This window comes from Helicoverpa zea, chromosome 15 (assembly GCF_022581195.2).
Source record: "Helicoverpa zea isolate HzStark_Cry1AcR chromosome 15, ilHelZeax1.1, whole genome shotgun sequence".
NCBI lineage: Eukaryota > Metazoa > Arthropoda > Insecta > Lepidoptera > Noctuidae > Helicoverpa > Helicoverpa zea.
Window position 1 is genome coordinate 6,572,659 of NC_061466.1, and position 25,205 is coordinate 6,597,863.

At 35.6% G+C, this 25,205-nt stretch overlaps 1 protein-coding gene across 1 annotated transcript in view; it reads right to left on the minus strand.

The window, feature by feature from the left end:
* Positions 1 to 25,205, minus strand: part of LOC124636851 (A disintegrin and metalloproteinase with thrombospondin motifs 7) — a 73,035-nt gene that overhangs the window by 19,095 nt on the left and 28,735 nt on the right. Inside the window, exons 3-7 of the mRNA XM_047173043.1 lie at positions 24,721 to 24,940; positions 13,168 to 13,330; positions 4,691 to 5,320; positions 4,223 to 4,408; positions 3,849 to 4,099 (exon numbers count right to left, since the gene is read on the minus strand). Of these exons, the coding sequence (XP_047028999.1) occupies positions 3,849 to 4,099; positions 4,223 to 4,408; positions 4,691 to 5,320; positions 13,168 to 13,330; positions 24,721 to 24,940 (1,450 nt within the window). The remainder of the gene's footprint in view (positions 1 to 3,848; positions 4,100 to 4,222; positions 4,409 to 4,690; positions 5,321 to 13,167; positions 13,331 to 24,720; positions 24,941 to 25,205) is intronic.

The window sequence follows — 25,205 nt, forward strand, 5'->3', positions numbered from 1 at the left end:
ACACACACCGATTTTGAATCAACCAGACGAACTCATGTTTAGTTCAACATGCGTATTATGAATATTAATGATTAATTTATTTTTTATCGCGACTCAAGGATGTTTTATCCATCCATCTTGAATCATTTATTGCTTTATCGATCTAAATGTGTCATAAAAAGGCAATTTCAATAACATATGGAAATCAATAGGTGGTCTAATCTAAAGTATGCACATTATAAGATTAGTGTTCGTTTAGCGGAAGAGATAAGCGCGCGCGCAGGTTCGGCGGGCGGACACCCGAGACGGCGTGGCGTCGACATGACACAACTACGAATTAAAATTAACCGACATCATTATTTTTAACGAGCGCCCTTTGTCCACCAGCCGCTACTCAGAAATGCCACTTCGATTGTGCACGAGATTAATACCTAAGGAGATTAGATGATAAGGTTAAGGAAGCCTTTATGCGTAATGAGAACACCCGTCTACTTACTGCATTTATGAACAATACTAAACTGAACACTTGTAGCAGAAAAAGAGGCTTGTATATGAATACCCAGCAGCCGTTACAAGCACATTTTTTTTACTCCCAATTAAGATTGTAATTTAGTTAAAATAATTTATAGCTGATTCGTATGTATGAATACTAAACGAATATTAAATAATTTACGCATATTTTAACTTCCAATTACTAGGCCGTTGAGGGTAATAGACTTAATACGTTTCAATGTTCTTATAAAGTAGAGATGTTCAATTTTATGAGAATTAACTTTATAAGTTACAATCTTAGTTGATATTTGAATTACCGTTTAAGGAGATGTTTTAATTACTAGCAGAAATATAAATAGCTATAATTAATTTTAAATTGAAAACACGTCGAGTGTTGCACAAAAAGTTTAATTTTATTCATAGTTGTTAACATATTGATGATGTCGATTTTTATGCGGGCGCGCATATGCATGGCGCATGCATGGCGCATGCATGGCCCGCCCTGAGCCGCATCGACACCGTTACGACGATTGTGTTTTGATTGCTCCTTCTCAGAACATTCGACTACTCGTTTGTACCGTTTACCGAACGCAGCGAGCTTCCTCAATGCATTCATTACACACTGGTTTTCGGACATGCGTGCTCTGGATACGAATTAATGTAGTTAACAAGTGAGACCGCTGTCGCCTCGCTTCGACGCTTAATGGACAACGTTTATTAAGCACCTGTGTACTAACACGGCTAAGAATTAAAGAGCGTGGGAAAGAAGAAAAATATTCAGTTTCCTAGCAAAAGTCCAAACAAAGTTTTCAGACTTTTTTATTTCCTTGTGCCTAAAATAATTAAAGTCAGTTCACGCATGGTCAGTAGTATGAATCAAAGACCACACAAATTACTTATGATATTCAATTTATCAAGACACTAAGTTAAATAAAAAAAACGAGCAAAAAAATTAATTTGTTAATTCAAACATACTTAATATTTTTAGTTTTTTTTTCTTAATTGTTCGCGGCTTATGTAGCTAGACGAACGACTTGTTTGACCGCATTATGTACTTGAGACTTATCTATATGGCTAACGGCGATAACAATAGTAAATAAAAATTTCCTTTCAACATCCGCTTTCCTTGATAGCATTACGTAAACCACTATATTTTCTTTCCATGACTTTCACATCGGACAATTTGAGAATCGTGCTATCGATATAATAATTTGAAAATCGATCACTGAGTATTGATATTCACAATGGCAAGGAGAACGAATTGCTACTAAAAAACTCTTTGGTCAAATAAATGAGATATAAAGAGTTCTTATATAAAATGAGATAGTCTGGTTGTACTACTAAGAATTTTGGATAAACCGTGCAAGATTAATTTAGATGAAGTGTAAGAAAACATCCGATTTTAAACACTATATTATGCATTTGTTGGAGGAAGTTACGCAAGAGAGATCTGCTTAGCTTCATTCATTGTATCCAGGCGTGAAACGCATTATGTCTCGTTGAAACTAAAATATGTATATTGTAAACTACTTAAGAGCTTTCTTGTGTATTTTTTGTGTTGCGTTTAAGAAACAGGATTTATTATCGTAGGCTCGGAAAATGTTTAATATTTTCCGAAAGTTTTCCACATTGAATTATGTTGCTTGTTTCATTTTTTTATATAAAATCAGGAAATAAATTATAGACTATTTGATGCGTTATTAGTTCCCAATTCACGATTGGCGTCTGTAATCAATGACATGAAGCGCTTGTAACAAGCTTCTTGTGCAACAAGACTTCGCATGACCAAAAAATTGTACTTGTAATTATATAACGCTATATGGTTATAGGCTTTTGTTAAAATAATGAATGCCCAATTTGTACCCACCCAACATCCTTGGCCTTAATGTCGGCGTTTTTGATGTGACCGCTCGGGCCGGCACATCGCCGTTAGCGATTCGCAAATATACGCAAAAAACCGATAATGATGTAAACAGCAATTTGTCGAGAGGTTAAGCATTTTGGCAACGTTTTTTATCAATCATTGTATGTAACTGTGAACTTGATGGATGGTTCTTGCATTCTTTAAGTTTATTTGCAGCAGTATTTATTTAAAGTATGTTAACTTTTTTTGCTCATTTTACTACTATCTTTTCCCAGGTGTTAAATGTCATTAGCCTATTCGCACGTCTTACTGAAGTGCAGTTAATTAAGTCTATCGAGTACACTTCAATTAAAAGACGAGCGTCACTTCACGCCAGCTGTTTATACTGCAATCGTTCAATGTCAAACCGTACACTCTATCAAATCTTTCTAGAAACCCCAGTTTGCGTAAAAGATAAAAATCATTGCATCGAGTTAGTGCGTAAGCGTTTCTTTATCTCTATATCGTATTTAAAAATAGAATTATTGCACGCTGGAAGTAGGTGTTGATAAGGAACAAATGTTTGAATATTATGACAAGTGTGTTTGGTCAGACATTGCGGTGCCGATCTGATTGAGTGTTGAGCGTGAAGTGTTCTACGGATTATATCGACAAAGTAAACGTTCCAACTAAAAAGTTTACAGACTAAACACGGCCGGCGTTATGCAACACGTGTGCGGCCACCGGCCTCATGCCGACGAGAACCAAATGCAACACAATATGATTTATTTTAATTACATACTAATTTTATATTTATCCGGTAACTAGATGGAGTTTGCGCGTATGTCAAAATATATAAACAAAGCCTTCACATGTAAGCCAGTGTTTGGATCTCCTCCGTTTGCACACATGATTTAGTGTAACATGTTTATAATTCAAATTGTGAGATTCGCACTTTCATTGAGATTGATGCAACAAGTGTTTTCGGATGAAAAAAAACTTACGGTCTAGAAATAATCTGGCTGGAGAATGTGTCTATTTATCACTAGAAGCCAAAACACTGATGATAGAAGTAGCGTTTATTTAAATACGAATATTTCCGTTTCATTTAAATAAGTTTTTTTAGACTTGGTATGTGTAGGCACGGCCCACACGGCGTAACAGATTTTTAATTAAGTATCATTGGTTGTGACGTAAATGGGTGCAGACTTAGAAACTTTTAGTACCGCTGGCTATATCCAGGTGTTGGTGTTTAAGTCCGAAAGTGTTCTATTTCGGCGTCGGTTACTCATCGCGATTCTGTTTACTTTGCTAACAGACGGCTGCTCCTGCCATTGACCTTGTCTCGGCGTTAGTGAAAAAGAAATGCTAATACGTTCTCGCCCCCTGTGTAGAGCATACATCGAGGCGTTCATGAAATATAGCTGGCAGACGAAACGACGGTACGCTGTTATCACATCGTAAAAACATTAAATGAATGCAAAAAATTAGTTAATAAATAATTAATGAAATAAAAATGGTGGATAGTTCGTACCTACAAGGAGCGTCGTGCTGGCTGCAGATGTCTTGCCGTGTCACGAGTATGGCAACATCGTGGTGGTGAGGGTTGTCGTCGTCTTCAGGGTTTAACATGTGTTGCCAGCGACAGAATGACGCCAGGGTAATGTCAGCATTCGTTGTTACCTCTAGATCGGGGGCAGCTTCTATTTGGTCTACCAAGATGATCTTAACGACCACCACTTTTATGTAATTACCGATCGAAGGGTCCATGTAAAGGGACGACACCTGATAAAAAAGGTAATGCAAAAAGTCAATAAAATTAAAAGGAATTTACTTTGTAAAGATTAAGTTACATTGACTCCAGGAAGAGCGAAACACGGAAGAATATAAAGAGTTGTTTACACGTACCATATTCATGATGGTAAGCAGGTAAGTTTCTAGACTACCCTGTTCGTGGAATTCGGTCATAGTTTTGTCGGCGACCAATAAAACTTCGACATGGCGTGGCTTGCTCACGGAGCGAGTGCTGCGCCTTGCGCCATCGCGTGAGTGAGCCAGATTGTGATGATGCGAGTTACGAGGATGGCCCTGCATCTATAACAAAGATTGCCTATTAAAACAAACATAGTTATATGTAGGAGTAAGTTATGGTCGATTGAACTACTTCAGTGTCTCTAGTTGTAGACAGAATAGTTAAAGAATGTGACCAATATGATAGGGTCGTTATTAAATATGTAAAACAGATAAAACATACAAGCAGAGGCTTGTTGTAGTTAGATTTTTACTTTCTCTGTACATAATCATGATTAGGCATTTATTAAATCAGGTATATCAGGAATTAAAATCATTGACGTATGCTATCTAGCTGATGATTACCTTGTTAGTATAATCGTTGTTCTGTCGTGTTGTTTCTTGTCGCAGCATGTTTTGCTTTCGCCACAGGTATGACGGTTGCTTCGTTGCGCAATTAGTCGATCTTCGTCTTCGTCGCCTGTTCCTGATTCTCTGCAACCTCTTTTGGTCTGCTAACCTATTGCGGTTCCTCCTCCTTGCTTCCAAAGATGCCTGGTCTGCAGATTTGCTACTTTCGACCGAATGACTTCTCGAGTTAGATTGTAGCCTCCTTTCTTCCATGCGGAGAATGTGTTGATGCCTTCTGTATTCCGCAGGATTTTTTCTCATCATTTCCATTCTTCTCCGCCTCTGTTCCAAGTATTCTCTCCTACGCTTGTCCATTGCTTCCTTGCTTTCGCGATATCGTCTATTAGCGTTTTGTCGTGGTCGTTTGTTATAATGTTGTGTATTCTTCTCATGACTATTTCTATTGATTTGAGTGTTACTTCTTGTCCTGCTGTCTACTTCTCTCTTAGCTCTGTGCCACGCTTCAACTTTGTCAACTGCAGATCTTTTGAATATAACGTGCGGCCTCGCTTCAGAGCTGTCGTTTGGCTTTTGGTTGGACGGCTCAATCCAGTACTCTCCATGTTCCGTTCTCAAGAGGCCTGCCTGTAGATAAAAAAGGGTAATAAATAACACAAGATAAATTACAGCACAACCGCACTATACGTGCGAAAATGGGTACCTATTAAATAAATCACCTTGATTAAGGTAACAAACGTCTGAAGTGTTGTCAGTAACCTCGGTGTTCTTATGACAGCTTATCTTTCTTGCGTCATGTTGATGGCGTGATGATATAATATAGCTTTATGATGATACTCTCAAAATATCAAAGAACTGGGAACTTATCCGCGAAGGTTATATTAAAAAGCCTGGTCCGTATCAGCGCTATAAACTTCATGTAATCGAATATTGTACAGTTCATTTATTAAATGATAATTTATTTAAATAGTTAAAAAACTATAGAGGTTACCGATATGTATATTATATCTATATCTAATAACATTGAATGGCCTACGGTCCATTGAGAACTTCAAACCGGTCGAGCGAGTAGTGGGTCAACAAATCTGGCATGTTTGCTAGTAAAGCTAGATAAATTGATTGATAACGAACCAGAGGCGGCTTTGCGCGAAATTTAATGGAAACTGTTCCATCTGAACGGATATCTTGATCAACTTATTGGTCTGCGTGATTGTACCATGATTTATTCTAGATAGATAATATCTCCTAACGCATTTCCTTTAGTAAATAGGCTTTTGTATAAGAAAAATAACTGCACGCTTTGAGATGTAATATAAATTCAATTATAGTCAGGTTAATTGTTTGCTTTGATTTTAAGGTCAAAACAAATTTGCTAAAGATCTTATTAGGATGTAAACTCTCAATATTATTTGTTAGGCAAATATAAAGAGCGGTTTTTGGGCGCGCAATTAACATGACACGAGCTTAATTAATATTGCACAGGTGTTGTTGGGCTGTACTCTTAACTCACTTCCACGTTTATTTTCCTCAATCAAATATCTTTGAAGAGCCCTTGAATATACATGAAAAATTATATAAAACAAGATATTTATTGACTTTGGTTATGTTTACTACTTCAAATACCAAGCATTGGGTTGCGAGTTGGAACGCAATGTTTCTGATTTATCCGCTGCATCAGTATGACTAAGAAACTTTCACATAAAGTGGAATTATTCTGTGTCGTTGCCGTAATAAATGTATTTCTAAACTTAATAGTTTCCAACATAAAATTATCTATTTTGCACCGTTAGGCTATGCACATAATCGTGTAGCCAGTCACGTCACAGAGTTGCGAAATCGCCCATCTAAGACACCTATGTGTAAGAGATCTTATATTATGTATTACTAAGTGGAGTGGTCTGCCTAGCCTGTGTGTCGCCGGCCTTGCCGCCAGAAGGCCGTCCGCGAAAGTCGTACTGCGCAATTTAACTCATTAAATTGATTGATGTAAAATTTTATTTAATAGCACTTAGCTGGTGTGACTTTGATAGTGTGCAGGCTTAATTCTGTTGCCGCAACATTATATTGCGGTTTGAGTTTAAGATTCTCAGTAACGTTGGATGTTTTAATGCACTATGAGTCACTGAAACCGTTATGCACCTCTTTAAGTGGAAAGCGGTTTTCCGGCTTATAATAAAGTGGAGCCGAACAAATTTATGGAAAATCGCGAGATATATTTCCAACATAAAACCTTTTACAGATGTTATCTTGTTAAACTTATTCAAACTTTCCTTAGCCGCTATTAAATAGCTTTTACATAATTTCTAGACATAAAATGACTCTTGATTTTAGTGTATTGTAAAACCAACACGGTTACCATTAAAATCTCATTTTGTCGGAGTCAATTGTCGAAATCGTACGATCATTGAAATAACAGGTAGGAGGGACTCTCATTTGGCCTCTAGCGGTATCACTTTCAATTTTATTATTTTGGCGTTACGGTTGTAGGTAGAAAGTGAACATGGTGATGTAGTGACGCGGATGTGAGCACTAGAGGCGTCCAGCTGCGCCGATCAAGTGGTTGTACACTCCTTCAAATGTGCCGACATCTACTGATGTTTCGTGCAGATTTTTTTAGACAAACATTTCCTGTGTTTGTTTTTCTAAGTAGCCCGAAACATTGGTAAAGCTTTCCGTTAAATAAATACATTAGCTATTAAATAAACACATGTATATGCAAATTGTTGAACCTATGTGGGTTGCAAATACGAGGCTTTTAATTTATGCATTGCCTTCAGGACAGTTTTTTGTATTCAAAGCAAAGCGTGTACCGACGTGTTAAAGTTAGCGAATGTAATCTGACGTCATTGACTCAATCATACACATCAGAGACTAAATTCTTGAGTATCTATTATTTATACATCTAGCAAAAGGAATGCATTAAAAAGTTCTAGGAAGGCTGGTATCCAAGGTGTTTAATTCAGGCAACAAATTATTTTTCTTTTAATAAAACTAATGGTCTCTAAAGAATTCGGATCCCCTGTTCTGGGTTTAAATTCACATTGGTTTATTTTTAGTGTCCGCCTTTTTCAATTAAATGAACCTGAATTTAGTTGATAGTGTAAAATAAAAAATGGCCAAATTAAGCACAGTTGGCATTATCAAAATGATGTTCTGAGCTTTGATTAATGAGATGTTGAATTCTTAGTGGGTTCATAGGGTTGCTTCTTCTTTTTGCACACTTAATTTGAACCGCAAAACATATTTCAAAATCGCAGTAATTATGATAGCCATTCTTGGTTTATTAATTTAACTTTTGCTCTCGCAAATAAATGGGTATCCTGCGAACTGTTTCGCATATTACAAGAAGCGAACATTAATTTATGTTCCAGATATTTCTAACCGGTATTTTAACAAACACAAAGGATTGCTTGTAAATGAACGAGTTTAATATATCATGAGTTTGACACCCCTTTAAGTTGAGCATTCATTCACCTGTCAAAGTTCATTCATCCTAACAATTTTGAAGATTGATGTTGTTTGGGGAACCTACATATTGTAACATAGATACGTTTTTATTATCGGATCAAACTAATCCCTGGTGGCAGTCATCTATCATCAAAAGTGTTCGATAGAGAATTCTATAAATATCTACGATAGCACTTTGATTTCAATTTTAAGTGGTTATCTTGCGTACTAGGTCGGTTATAGACCTTGACCAGGGATTTCAGAGACTTCAAATCTTTATACAATCGTCAGTTCATGCTGATGAACAAATCAAAATATTGGTAATAGTTTGCATAGAAATCGCACATCAAATAGTACGTACGGCTTATGTCTAATCGGATGATTATACATTATGGACGTGTTCTGGCTAATTAATAAGCGTTCTGAAAGTCATTGTGTATGTGTTTAGCATAAAATTACATTAATTAATATAAGATAAACATCTTCTTTAAAATATTGAAGAAAAACGATCGCAAAAACTTACACGGGTTTTGTTTATTAATTTTATTGCCTAGCCTAGCTGCTTAAAATATTTCGAAAATACAAAAACTTTTAATGATAAGGTAATAATATTTCAGCGTTACGCAACTATTATGCAATTAAACAATTTTTTGCACATATTCTATTTTGGCGAATTAGGAAAAATAGAATAAGCCAGCGTGTCTTAAAAATATTTCTGCGTTAAAATAAAATTGTGAGCCGTCTAAATTGATGTCATAACCAATTTTTATGCCACACCCTCGTCCGACTGTACCCGTATTACAATCGGGATAATAGCCGAGAAGCTGATTCGCATTATAAAATACTTAAAATATTTCCACGTAGACTTGTTGGCAGGTAACTAAGTAAACTAGTAACTACAGGAAGACTGAGAGTTTTTATAACTCGGCGTAGGTTGTACAAAAATAAAAACTGTTTCGTATAACTATTTGGAGATAATGAAGCACATCCGTTGCTAGACTATTAAGTTGTAAAACAAGAAATTCTAAATTAGATACTTATTTCGAAGAAGTAATTGTTTAGTTATTGTTGGTTCTAGTAAGAAATAAGACTCAGACGTATATAATTACGTATTTGAAGTACCTATTTTATTGTGTCTGGAAAATATATTTTAATCTATTGTGTAGGTATAATCATCAAAAGTCGTGGTGGCCTAGTGGGTAAAGGACCAACCTCTCAAGTATGAGGGCGCGGGTTCGATCCCAGGTCAGGCAAGTACCAATGCAACTTTTCTAAGTTTGTATGTACTTTCTAAGTATATATTAGACACCACTGACTGTGTTTCGGATGGCACGTTAAACTGTAGGTCCCGGCTGTCATTGAACATCCTTGGCAGTCGTTACGGGTAGTCAGAAGCCAGTAAGTCTGACACCAGTCTAACCAAGGGGTATCGGGTTGCCCGGGTAACTGGGTTGAGGAGGTCAGATAGGCAGTCGCTTCTTGTAAAGCACTGGTACTCAGCTGAATCCGGTTAGACTGGAAGCCGACCCCAACATGATTGGGAAAAAGGCTCGGAGGATGATGTGTAGGTATAATCATAATCATCAGGTGTTGAAATACTATTTGAAAACGTTTTTCTTCTAAAATATTTTTTGTGGCATATTTAAAAGATTAAAAGATAATATATTACTTAACAATAAAGTTTATGTGATACTATCTTAATACCATCGCGTACACTTCAAGCTATAATTTCGTATTATCGTCGTGATCAGTTAAAAAAAGGTTTGTTTCAAATAATAAAATTTATATTGTACCCACCCACGTGCCTAGTAAGCAATTAGTTTTTTATTACGTAGCACGTGAACTATAAAGAATGGCTAAAATTATACATTAAGCCGACATGTCGATTTAATTTGGATTAATTGTAATATTGATCAATGGCCGGATACAATCTACTAATATGACAGCTTGGAAGTCATAAAACAAATTCAGATAAAATGTTATCTGTGTCTTATTTCGTTAAGAAATCCTTTTAGTAAAAATATGTCGTAAGAAATGGGATGGATTTTGTCAAAAAGTACATTTTTGCTACGGGGCTCTACTCTATGCTACGAAAATTCATGCTATGTTATTTAACAGTTTTCCTCAAAATTAAGTGAGCAGTCTCACAATAATAATATGTGACTGACGAGCAATCAATCACTAAGATAACAACGTGTCCAAATTAACACTAATCAGTACTAATTACAATGTCAAAACATAAATAAATATTAGGAGTGTTATCTCGCCAAAAACGACGCCCACTTTCATACGGTAGTTAATTTTTCTCGAACTTGTTTAATTTATGCAGTTTTTTTTGCAACATGGTACAAATCAAGGCTGGCTCGTATAGCATTTTAGTTGAACAAATAATAATTTAAGTTAGTAAATTATTTTATGTAACGAAGTCGAGGCAGATAGACAATAAAACACGGCATTCTGAACCCTCCGTTACAGATATAGGGTTGAAAATGATTTATGCAAATCTCGCGGCTATTTGTCAAGCGTTTAGTTGATGATGACGGTGTGAAGCGTCCGCGCACCTGTTCGCCGATCAGGCGAGTCTGTCCCCCGCGGCATCAAAAGCTTGCAAACCATCTGTCGATGACCTACTAGCTAATAATACCACCAATAGGTGTCATCAACCGACTATTTATAATGCACGAAGTTTAGTGTTTTATATTTTTAATTACGATCGAGATCCGCACCTGAGCGTCTTTTGTTTTTAGTTCCATTTCTATCAAATGTACTGACTTTTAAAAGTTATTAATAAATCTATCGTACGTTATTAAATACATACATTACTTTAAAGGTTTACGAGCAAGACAAGGTTAGAAATTAACCAAATTTACATAAGTGTGTTGATATAACATATGAAGACATGAACGGTCCAATCAATGAAGCATGCTTTATTGCTAATTTATGCTACATACTTATCAAAGAAGTGGTGGGTAATAGTTAAAAAGTAATTAACTAAACACTAGTTTTCGAAACCCAATGATCGGTGGCCACTAAATCATAGTTTCACTTTCCGTCAGATGGCACATCGTCAAATATGAAAGTAAGTATACGACACAGCTTTATTACGAACCTGAGGAAAGCTTCTCGAAAATTCGTACGAAGTTTCAATGAAAATATAATAATATAATTTTCAGTACAGAATACTAAAATTAAATAAAGAAGAGAAGTATGACTTTCTGCTATCTTAATGAAGGATCATTAAATCTAGACATTTTGAAACATTTAAAACTAAATAAATAATGTATGTCTAAAATCCGTTAAAAAAACATTCATCTATTCTTGAATTTTATAGCCGAAATAGTCTTGTTAACATTTTTATAACTTTTTTAAATTAATGCTAAAATATTTATCTGTGGCATTCGGGAGGCTGTATGAGACTTTTTAATGTGAATAATAAATTCTTTCCTAATATGGCAGGAAAAAAAAGATATTTTTTTTCAGAATGGTATTTAAAAATAAAAATAAATTAGTTAATTAGTTCTATTTACATAATAAATTGAAATAGCATTCGCATTTGAATAAAAAGAACACAAAAACTTACTTACTGATTTAGTTGCGCAAAAAATTGTATAATTTTCAATAAATCCTTAATTCAGACCAACTATGTAGAATAATGAAATCTGATACAGACATGTATAATGCAACAATAGTTGCTTAATTTACATTTTTTCATATTTTCATTAATTTCAAAAAAACTGACAGAAGTACAAAGGATTAAAAAACCTTATAAGAAGGAACCAAGATACATAAACAAGATTAAGTAGGTAGTATAAATCACTAGGTAATATCATAAAGTTTTTTTACAAAAAGTCCATATATGTAAATAATCCGGTAAAACAGTAAAAACCAATATTTCGGACATTAGAAAAAACAGAAAAATACTTATCGGTGAATGAACTCTTACATCTGGCGACTTAATTGTTCGCACAAATTAGCTATCATTACACGCCTACATAGTTAAACTTAGTAACTTAGTAACTTGGTAAGTGTGTACCTAATTTAAACTAGTTTTTAGTTTGTAGTTTTTTAGCAGAACCAAAGTTATTGAGGTAAAAGACACTTCAATTATTTGCTTATTCAATTAAAATAAAATTGAATCGTTATTTATAACAGAATTCATGGTATGGTTTTATTCGAGCACTGAAAACCTTAAATGAAAAAAAAAAACATTTAAACCATAAGCCAGGATCAAATATATAAAACTTGCATAAAATAAAACTCAAGTGACGACGATCATAAGCCAAAGGTTGTTGGTACCAACATAATTTAATTTGTTTGCCTGATTGATTTGGTAAATTCCTGGTACGGATCGGTTCTGTGTCGAATATATTTTATTGCACAACCTCGAGCTGCAAGAACCAAAGACTTTGTGATTTATCTTACATTCCGTTTATTTATCTGGCTATAAAATTAACCATTTGACCGTAGACATAAAAAGTTGGACGTTTGACTAGTTGATGCATCATTTTAGTTTTGTTTTACTGCACGCAAGTGTATGCTAAATATTTAGACAGCAGTTATTTGAGCCGTTGACTTACAGCTAACTTGGGGAGTCTCATTTCCAGCTAAAAGCGGTTGTGTTTTATTTTGGGATAATTCTGATAAGGACCGATATCTTTTATATGCGGGCGCTCTTTAGGTATCTAAATACCTTTAAAGAGGATTAATATTGGCATGTTAAAACCAAAAGTTATAAAAACATATCCTGGAAATAAAAGCGAGCAACTTTGTTGAATTTCATTAAACGGCTCAAATAATCGCATTCAAGACAACGTATAACCCTTTTTGGCCATTGAGGAAAAGTCTTCATTAATGAGTATAGGTAGCTTTTGCGAAGTTAACTGGCTACACAATGGCTACATAAAAGTTTTCTAGTGGCTGACATTGGACCGGCCGAGACTCATCTGCATTCAAGCCTTTTTACCCGACTCCGCTAGATGGCTATATTTTTCAACTGCATATTTTCTTGTAGAAGTAGTACTACTTACAAGTCCATCACAAGCTGAGAGCGCGACGCTAGAAGCTGGCTGTCCTTGGATCGAGCCGGTGTAGTGGCACGAGGTGGCGTCAGGGTGTGGCTGTGAGCGAGTCCAGCCGTCCACGCGCCGTCGCTCCACCACCATCGCTGGAGTTATGAAGGTTACTGATGGCCTGGAACAAGTAAGGACTTTTAGTTCGCAGCTCGAATGAAAAACAAATGAAGATTGAGTCAAATAGTGGGATTTTCGTCGCTCCGAATCAATGTTTGCTAGTCTGTCTCTGTTATGATCGCATACGCTCTGACCAAATGAGGAATCATAAAATACATCAGTATGATACCTTGGACTTTGATATGCCAACATTATAGGCTTAATAGGACATTTATCTAACGCTTCGCCATTTTAATTCAATTAGTTTCAAAGTATTCCAATTATTCTCTAGTTTCATCGTTTCCTCGTTTTTACTGTTGTAACGTATTACCCTTGTAGGATTATAACGACATAATTGGGATTCTCGGCCGGAAGGCTCGCCTTATTCGACGAGGTCCAGGCAGATTACCACCAAGTCTTTGCTCAGCGCCGCGAGCCTCGGATTCTTGCGCGCGCCGCACAACTATGTGACTACTCCGCAAATAAAACAAGAATAAATTACATGCTAACTATACTTAGACAACAGATGATTCTCGATTGTTTATGAAACTAAGTAGTGTGATTAACATTCCAGCTCAGCGCCGTTTCAAACGTTATTTTCGTGTGGAACCATTTGTTTTATTTAACGTTCAACTATATAACAATCGAACATTGAAAAAGTCCAGGCGATAGCTATAAATTCAAACTGCGGTTTAATCGCATATCGTCCAAGGAATCTGTCCACTATGGCGACGGCCGCGACGACCATAAAAAGTAGATTTCGCACTGGCACACGGTCAAGATTTATCGGACAGTATGGACCGGCCTTAGATACCGGCCAGAATGCAGCAATTGTGGAATGTAACGATATATTAAGCGCAGAAAAAGGAAAGGATATACGGCTGCTCACTGTATTTGTAACTAACCGACCTTTATATCCTATTTTATTGACTGCAAGTGACAATAATTTATGACTCAGTAATTGGAGTTATATAAATTTTATTGATGTTACTTTTCGGTCAACAACCTGCGTTACGTAATTGTTGATTATATTGCTGAATTAACGTAAGTTTCATTGAAACTCGGTTGCACACATGCACATAAGCGTCCGTTCAACGCCTTAAGCTAACACAGGACAAGTGGTGTTGTTTTTAGTTGTAGTGGCCATTATCAGCCTTGGGCTGCGGGCTGTCGATCAGAAGCAAACAGTTCGAGTGCCGAGTGAGCCACTGAGCACACAGATAAGGCTCATTACGGCAATTAGCAGAGGTAAACACAGTCGCCCCAGATACGCGTTGACACAAATGTCTGTGTGTCTGTGTGTCTGTCTGTGCATACATGGTAAGTTGATATACTACACTATCATAATTGACGATTGATTGTTTCAAACGGTAAAGGAGCGCGTGCATTAAATAGTATCGTGGATGAGTTCCACTGATTGATCACAATGATTGATTTGCATTTTAAAAGCGTTTAGTCTGAAAGCATCCAACTATTTGGGATACATATTATTATAATAATAGCATTCAATTTGCAGTAAGTAGAGAGGTAACAGTCGCTTAATTAATTCACATCCTCAATTAAAGATAATGTATGTACCTGTAGAAGTCTTATCATGCGATGTTACTGCTTGTTTGCATACTAACTAATCAGTTTAACATGTACCTATGTTACACAAACACACGATCACTTTCATTTTAATGTAAATAGAGCTTTATTTTACCTTTAATTAAGATTCATTCACAAAAATAAATAATAATATATCTAATTAATTTTATTTAATATCTATTTTTATCCAATGTCGAGAAGAATGGCGCTAAATAGCTAATCAGTGTTGCATTTAAGAGCTGGTTTATGCTGATTAGACCAGTTTGTAAAGTATACGTATATCCTTATATGTGGCAACACAGGCGCCGAAGCGAGACCTTACGAGATAAACGCTTTATACCCGCCTAACAGCCGCGATTAACATGCAAATATCTCTGAAATACTATCATTATTCCACCTAATGTCGATAGCAATTGTAATTTCTTTCGATAGAAAAGACCACCTTTACTGAACCTTGGGCTTGTTAACTCCTCATAAAACCTAGCAGAAAAACATTGGACCACTCGAAAATTCGTAATAAGTATATTTTTATAAAAGCCCTGAAAATAGACGGGACCGGGATTCAAACGTGTGACTAATGGTGAACTGTGTCATTGCGGTGAGCAAATAGATATCCGTGCCTCAGGTACAACATGAACTAAATAGGAAAGCCAAAATGAGGAGTTTATTCTATTTTTTATTTCTAGCTATAAAATGTTGCTTTGTAAAAAAATAAAAATATTTCATTTAATTGAATAATTTATAAATGACGTAGCGATGAGTCTTTTGAAAAAAGAACAAGAAACAAGTAAGAATCGATTTAAATGCTACAAGAGTTGTAATTTCAAGATGTTTAACATTCACAGGGGTCACGGGTCATTAGTAAAATGTCAACGCGAAAGCATTACAAAACTGAACGCAGTTGGCGTTAGATTTTGTAAGGTTTAACACTCGCATTTCCTGAGTGCGAATAACTGAGAAATGTACAGACGCTCCCTCAGCGACGGAAAATAAAAGAGTAAAGCCGAAGTGTATTGTTTTGAGTCTGCTGTAGCTTTCGTATCAGGTATCGCACGGTGATATATACAGCGTGTGTAGATATAAATCTCTCAGAGCCCTGTGGTTTCGGCGCCCTGCCGTGCGAAACCTTTATTTTATTACAGCCTCTTACGAGTTCCTTGCACTTGAACTTGCAATGCGTTTACCTATAATAATATTGCGACTTGAAGCTTATTTTATTACTTCATTTTAGTTTTCGAAATAGAAACTCGTATAGGCGTCACCAACTGTAGGTGTGTCTTATGTATTCATAAAGATAAAATTACCATTCATTCGGATGAACGTAGGATTAAAATCATATCAATACCAAATAAAATTATAATTAAACTATCTAATTCCAATAAAATGTATTCAAACTTCAAATAAATCATAAATACATTCCTAATATGGAATGTATAATATAAAAGCTTTAATCTTGTAGCAATTACACAAATACCTACAAATTGTCATGCAAATCATTTGAACCTAACGACTTGGCACGGAGAACCTGTCTGATCTCGCGCCGTGTCGATGTTACCAATGCGAAAATTTATTATCGATGCCCCCAATTTACCAACACCGGTGAAATTTACAACAATCATTAGACCGCTTTGGAGCGATCACTTGTCCAATTTTACACGATAAAAATATTAACCACAGATCGGCAGGCGATAACAGGCGCAATTTTCGAAATAACCTTCGCAACTGGTACAAGTTTCTACTAAGCCATAAAATATCCAATAAGGCGTTTATTTGTACGTGGTCGAATTACTCGTGCATTTTTCCTCTTGTGCCCTTAAACTGTGTTGTGCGGCTCTGCAACAACGGCCAACTAAATTATCAGCGATTATCACTCGTTAAGTGTTCAGTAAATAGCATTCGCTGTTCGCAATCTTAATTCACAGCTATAAAATCTTATAATTCGATAAACCTAATGGACTGCATATAAATTAGAAATTACGACAACTATTACTATTTTAGTAGGGTGAAAGGACCAAAGCCTATGTCGTATATACTGCGCGTTTATAGTTATTACAAAATCCTGTGATTTTATAGAGAATGTAAACCTGACAAAAGATATTATTATATAATAAAGTATTGCATTATTGGATACTCCCCTGGAGGTGTGTTGGATAAGATACTCCTATAATGGTGTAATAATTTAATGGGAAGGCGTTAAATGCGTTTGTCTTCCAACGTCTGTTCGTTTTGCACCATACTACGGAAGAATGTTTTAACGTTTACTTCACGAAGACGGTTCATGATTTCTGTTCTTCAGAAACCACCTGGTACAATTAATCTTCATAACGTTGAGTCATGCTTGAAATATACTCCACGTAGGACTATATATGTGTTAACTGTAAGCATATTACATTATGTATACAAAAATACTTCAGGCGTTTGATCGCTGTATACATAAACAATGTTTAACCTTGGCCTTACTCATATAATTATCCAGTTCAAGAGTAACAGAGTCATTTCATATGTTAACGGTAATGGTAACAGTTCTAACTGTGGTATTTTCAGTTGTCTGAGGAAGATATAAATGGAATTATATGAATTTTCTTTCCAATTTGATATCGCTGTGAGGAAATTGTTTAAGCGCTGCCTTATAAGATTCTCCTGTATGCCACCGTATGCTCACATAACATAATTGACTGATTGCATTAAGCAGTCGTTTTTCATTTATTTGGGTATTACTATATTCGGTGCACACTCGGTCCCGCTACGTAGGGTCACGTTGTGCAATCCTTGCAATATTCATCGTTCATTGTATTACAATAATTGCCACATAAATATGTATGAATTGAACTTCGAAGACCATACAGCAACTTTCAAACTGTCGAGTTTTTGTCCCCAGCACATTAAAAATGCATGAGCCCAGCGTCCCAGTTGCTGCATAAGAAGAAATTCACCGAGGTCACAAGGCCCGCACCCTAGTCTGTCAAGTTTGGTGATAACTGCCTGCATTAAGGTGATCATGTGTGTTTTTTTATTGTCATTGGAACGGTACCGAAATGAAACCTTCCTTAGGTACGTGTCGGCATTTTTTTCATCATTTATTTAGAAAGTGTGAGCTTATTTAAAAAGGTAGGTTGCAATCGAGTTTGTGTGCGTAGGTACAAAAAGTGCACGGACAGCTTCTAGCTAGTGTTGCGTTCACACGAGTGCGAGTGATAGCGACGCTTCCGCGAAACTATTGCGCGGCGAAAACGCGACGTACATCCGATGCGTCTGCGCAGCTTTGATCGTCCGCTGCATAAATACTAATATCCCTTATTCCTTATTCCTACTTTTACAGTAATTAGCCCAGTTGATCCTATTCATAAAGTATGTATGTTGCATTGTAATTAGATTTGTCTCATTACCTCGGCAGAGCCATAAATCAATACGTCAAGCTACTTATGAAATCACAACTTTAATAGCTGTAAGAGTATAATTATCTACTCCTTATCGGTAACTATAAATTAATTGGCCACAGAACTCGAATTATGTGCAATTTTCTTGACGTGGCCAAAAGGGAAAAGGGCCTTTAATTTTCTTTTTAGGGTTATACCAATTTTAAGAATGTCTTTTTGGGCAGTGTTGCAAACTTGAAGACGTCCGAGTGTGTGGTGTAATAGTTTAGCAATAAATGATAATAATCTTAGTGTCTGCAAGTGAGCAAGGGTTTATCTATTTCGAAAGAAATAATGAGTGGTTCACGTATCTGATCCCGTGTGCATAGCCTGCGTTTGGGATTGCGTTAGCCGATGGCGACATTACTGGTATGAGAGTATTGCGTAAGCGCCAACACCTCAATTAATCAATCTAATATATTATAGGCATATATCGATTCTAATTCTCTATACTCGATGCAAATGAGAATGTCCAAGTCTTTATCGATGTCTGGATCAGAAATGAATTTCTAGACAGTTTTTTCCACAATATTAGATTGATCCGATAAGATAACTTTGCAAATCCAAAGTTACACCATTATTTATTAGTATTGCGAAATAAGCACGTATTTGATTACATGACTGTAAAACAATTATCGTAAACCATACCCCGGAAAGTAAGAACCTAATCTAAGTACATGTTTACGAACAAATTTAATTTTATTAACTATCTAGTGTTTCATAAATTATTAACACTATTCGGCACAGGAATGCTGTTATACCTTCCAGATTTGGAATTCATTATATCTAAGTTAAGATAAAACAAGCTTTAAGCTCGATTAGGAAAACTAAGCATTATTTTGCGGCTAGTAATACTAACAGTAGTTATTGATTTATTAAGCCAACTTTATCTTAAGGAGTAATCGACGGTGATCAAATCTTGGTATTTTACATCTTTACTTCCATATAGGTCTATTTGGCTAAAATATTTTATGCTTATATCTTTTGAAGTCTGCCACCTGCTTGCTTGTGTCCCAATATATCATTGTCTCTAATGACTGTATTATTTTACAACAAGTTACAAAAACTGACAAAAAAAACAATTGTTGAACAATCAAACTAGAATGTCGTGCGTATTTTAATATCTGCGTTGGAGCGAAAGGCCGGTATAGGTTTGGTGTGTATTACATTATACGCAGTGTGATTTATAGTCTGTCTGACAATACCAATAAATTGAACTATTACAACTAATTAAATTAAGATAAGAAACTGTCTTGTGATTTATTTTGTGACAGAAAGACCTAGATTGCATTGATTCTTAGCACACGTTTCAATTTACAGCATTTTTGTGATACCAGTCTTAGATATAGTACCAAGAATATTTCTCGCTAATGCAAAAGTATTAGTCAGTGTTTGGGATACAAGTTTTGTTGTAAAAATGTACGGAAATAGCCTTCGAAATTTATGAGCTCTAGTAAGTAGTGCGTACGGTGAGTTAGGCGCGGGGCCAACAACATGTCCGGAATTAATATTTTGTATCCAACACCCGTGATCAAGTACGAGCGTCGGACCTAATTACGCAGGCCCCTCTTCTCCACTGGGCACTTTGGGCACGTGCCCAGGGCCCCGCGATCGAATGGGGCCCCCTAGTTCCTGCCAGATTACCAGATGATAACCGATATTTAGATATTACCGAAAAACATTAATTTTGAAAAATCTGAGGATAATGACCTACTACAATACCTACGCTTATTAGCTTTAGTTTGCCGCATGCGCATTAGCTATACCTTGTACCTACAACATAGCTTGAACTTTTTGACAGATGGGTCAGTGATGGGAAACAGAAAATATCTATTGGTGTAAAAAATATGTGGCTGTATGTATGTTTTAAACTATTCAAAATGAATGAAAATGAAGCACCTAACAGTTTACAGGAAGTATATAATCTATTAAAGCAAAACAAAATTGAAGACACATTTCCTAACGTAGAAATTGCATTGAGAATATTTTTAAGCATGATGATAACTAACTGCAGCGGAGAACGCTCCTTCTCCAAATTGAAACGAATAAACAATGAGTTAAGAAGTACAATGCTTCAAGAGAGATTAACTAACTAGTTTGTCGCTGATGTCCATAGAATGTGATATTCTCAATACCATAGATTTTAAAGAAGTGATTAACGATTTTGCTCATCTTAAATCTAGAAGGGTAGCTTTGCAATCAACATAGAGTTAATCTAAGGATTGTATGCTAAGCGAGTTACTTTTTGACCGACTTCCCAAAAAGGAGGAGGTTCTCAATTCATCGGGATCTTTTTTTTTTAAATTTTTTATGTATGTTCACCGATTACTCGAAGACACCGGGACCGATTTGGATTTTTTTTTTGTTTGATAGGGTATTCCTTCCAGGTGGTCCCATAATCACCAGGTCAGGATCGGATGATGGAAACTAGTGTTGCAAAAAAACCGTTTTTTTTTCTAATGTGAAAAAAAACCTTGAAAAAAAACCTGATAAAAAACAGTTTTTTTTTCTGGGCCTTGTTTTTTTCAAGAGTATTTAACTCTAAAATTGTCAGGGCATTTACCGTTAAAGATTACATAATAGAGTCTTAGGTTTATTCTTGAATCTACGGTACTTTTCTGATAAAACAGTACCAAAATTTCATAAAAATATTGGCAACATTCATTGATATTAACTCAATACAAGGAAAATTTTGAAAATTGAACTAAAACTTAGGCTAGAAAAAAAACAAATTTAGAAAAAAAACAACGATGCAAAGTTTTTTTTCATGTTTTTTTTTTTCAATAAAGTGAGAAAATACAAATCGTTTTTTTTTCATTTTACATCACTAATGGAAACTCTGAGAAATCGAGGGCAACTTTTGTAGGCGTGCATAGGTTAAAAACTTGACAATGAGGTGTACGTCTGATAACACTATGCAACAGTGAAGGTTTCCTGAAGGTTTCCAACAGTGAAGCTGACCTGATGATGGAGACGAGAGAAGGTCGAGGGAACTCGACAACTGAGTATGTAAACTAGCTCGTGTTTGGGCTAATATTTTTTGTATTAACGAGACCTTTGCAACTCTGAAGGTTTGGAGCTGACCTGATGATGGAGACCGGAGAAGGTCGAGGGAACTCAACAACTGAATTAGTAAACTACCTCGTGTTTGGGCTTATATTATTCGTATTGATGAGAACTTTCCACAAATGCGGATAGTGACAACTATGCTTGTCACTGAAAAGCCAAAAATAAAAAACTTTTTACAAAAAATAAAACTGACTCCCAAAAACACTGAAAAGCAAAAAAAAAACTAATCTTAGGTGCATCGGCCTAGAAGTCGGTGGCGTTAAACTCAGGAACATCCATTAGACACTGACTTCTAGGCCGATGCACCTAAGATTAGTTTTTTTTTTGCTTTTCAGTGTTTTTGGGAGTCGGTTTTATTTTTTTGTAAAAAGTTTTTTATGTAGATTATTTTTTATATACCTATCCTATTTTTTTTTTATAGTAACTAATTAAAAATAAATTGAGAACCTTGTTTGTCTATTTTCTTTATATATTATAACTAAATAGTGTTTTCTCAAGGTCATAGGGGCCCCATGATCCTAATGTGCCCAGGGCCCCAAATAGTTTAAAGACGGCCCTGTAATTACGTACTCCATTATTGAACCTTTTGTATGAACTGTGAAGAAAATCTCCGAAGTAATTAATAAAGTAAATTATAGGTACTTACTTCTTTGAGTAGCCATGAACCTTTGAAGTACCCTGATTGTAGAAAAATACAATAATCTGCTTTTTGAAGTCTCGTCTTGGGTGGCAGATGCGTATTAAAACTTAAACGATAATTAGCTCCGACACTTCCAGCGTACAAGAGACAAATTACGATCATTAATTCGTTTGCCAAATATTCTCATACTAATGATGACATCTTAAGCGGCAGACATTAAGAGAATAAAACAGTTATTTTTAGCACTTAATCTCAAACTTTAAATCTAAATGTTAGTGAAGAAGACATAACAAAATCTTTTACGACAGTCAAATAAAACACGAGCCAAATAAATATCAAAAATGTCCAATTATAACTGTAGATTGTTAATGCGATTATATAAATAAAGAATGAAATAAACAAAGAGTCATTTGTTTAACTAGAAGTGATTCTGTAGCCGGTAGCGACAACAGTATTAATGCCGCGTCAAACGAACAACGGGCAGATTTACTAAGATTTATGTGCATACTCCTCGGAAACGGGCTCAGACTGTCTCAAGGTTAATACTTATTAAAATCACATAATTCCCAACGAACAAGATTACTTTTATGTATTTTTGTAGAACTGCAGAACATTTTGCAATGTCAGTTTATTTAAGGCTCCATTTTAAACTAATAATCTCGTCGACTCCTAAAAGGATCAAAACTTCTGGTCTTTTCGCTCGCTGAAATGACGTCGTCCTAATTAACCAGGGCTGCACGAGGTCTACACCAGATCGGTCCTGTAGATAGTCTACAGCCATCCTGTTGATATATTGTTTCCTGTTTAAGTCCTTAATATTATAGTGCAATTAAAAGTACCACTTACTATTGACTTTACGATACGTACGATACGAAATTAAGTTTAATATATGCAGATCAGTTTTTATGCTCATTTAAATACATACAGTAAGGATTTACTTCCTAATCAGCACTATACCAGCTTACAGATGACCATAAGCCAACATGATTGATTATATCAACTTCATTTTTTACGAACCATTGAGATAAGTGGGCGTATAATAAAAACAAGAATACAATCAGGTGATTGAATTAAAACTATACCTGTGTACAAAAGCATTATGAAATTCGCTAGCGATAAGGGAGATAATGTATCATTAGTGGTAGTTTTGCTCTCAGATAAACGTCGATGTGGCCCAAACGATAGCGAAGCCAAGTTCAAATATTTGAGAAGGTCGATCCGCGATAGGCGAAAACAAAGTATGTCAGTCCAGTCGGCAACAGAGAGCGACGCGAGCGCACGCTTACTCTCTTATCTATTGTAATACGTCTGATGCCCGAAATTTCACATGGCCCGGGTTATCGCTCGGAGATAGACAATCGGAATCATGTTCTCATGTAACCTTTATGTATTAAATAAAAATGTTGGGTTAAATTGGTATTATACAGGCATGTAAAAACGTTAAAATATTTTAATTGATTTTCCTCTTGTCAAAATGTTAAGTTTTTATAAATTAAGTAATTGATAAAAAATGCTTTGTCTTATTAGATGCATCATTGCACCTGTGCAAAACAAGAGGATAAAATCTTAGGTTTTTCAAAGAATTAATTCGTGCCCGTTGCATTTTTACAATGTAAAGTTTGAAAAAAGGTCGTGGCATGACTCCCGTTTTTGTGGTCAGTCATGTTAATAAAAAAGGGTGACATGATAGGATTTTTAACTTTAAATGTTGTGCTTGTAAAAACTCTAAAAATGCATGTAAAACCATTTATTATTTTATTTTAAAATACCTTATTTTTATAAAAAGTGGTTAATAAATTATGCTTTTGATTGCACGGACTATTATTTTGTATGCATCATTGCATTTGGGAAAAACAACAGTACAAAAAGTTTTTTTATGTAAAAAATATAAATCTTTTTATTAGAAGGAACTCGAAGTGAGTTGAGCATTTTTTGTCTCTCTGGTATTTAAGAGGGAAATAATGTTCATTTATTTTCCATTTATTTAAAATCTTGATTGTTTAGAGGGAAAACCAGAATAAATTCATATTTTTAAGTCAAATGAGGAAAATACAAAAAGAAAAAGATTTTTGTGGGACAGGTATTTTTTAAAAGAAACAGGTCTCTACGTTTTTGAGGTCTCTAAGTTTTTGAGGAAATCGTAAAATTGATTTTTGTTCTTTCCCATATTTTTTTATAGCTATTCTTTATTCTAGGAAAAATCAATGACATCGTCTTTCAAACGGAAAAACATAAAATCTTTGACCAAATTCATATGTGTTACAGCAGTCAAACATTGTGCGATCAATGTACTCGTTGTTATCGCTTGGCCGATGCCCGTGAACTTCAGTTGTATCTGCGTAAGCGCAAGATACTGTCACAGACACAATCTTATCTATTTAACTAATAGAAGAAACGACAAAAGTAACAATGAGCTGATTTTAGATATTTTTTTGGGTTTTGGAGTTTAATTACACTAGATCTTATTGTTATACCCACACTTAAATTTTAAGGAATTCAGCTCCCAATAATTATTAATTGGAGTGGTTAAAGAAATACCATAACTGCTCCTAAGATAGAATGTTTAAGATCAGCAAAGTATCAAAAGACCGCATATTTTTTGGTCCTTCTACTCACATGACTCTACCTTTATTCAACTTACACAAAGATTATCATTACAAAAATATCTTATAAAACAATAGATAAGATTCTTTCACTTACCTCAGGTCCAGCCTGAGTTCTCTTCCATCAACTGTGAGATTATAATGCACGACGTGCGGCTGATGTTGTTCCGTGAAGTGAAGATCCCTTCGAGCGCGGGCATGGCCATGCGCGTGCGAATGGTCCACAGCATGCGAGACCAGCTCACCGAACCTCGTCACCTTTACAGGGTGGACCACTTGCACTTTTGACGCGTCGAGGTGTCGATGGGAGTAGATACCTGGATAGAGGAATTAAGGACTTTAGTAAGTAATAAATTGGTCTTTTTGGGAGTAAGGGTGTCAGTATTTTAAGGTCCACTGGGAAATGTAAAGAAAGCTGTCTATTATGTACAGTCTTTTTTCAAAGTGAGAGAGACGGTAATGATTATGAGAATTTTTGGTGCGGTACGGCCCATATAGCACACTTTTAGTGGTAATTTAAACTAGGGAAATGTTTCATAATGTAGTACTCCAGATGCGTGAGTACGAAGGCTTTACGGCATA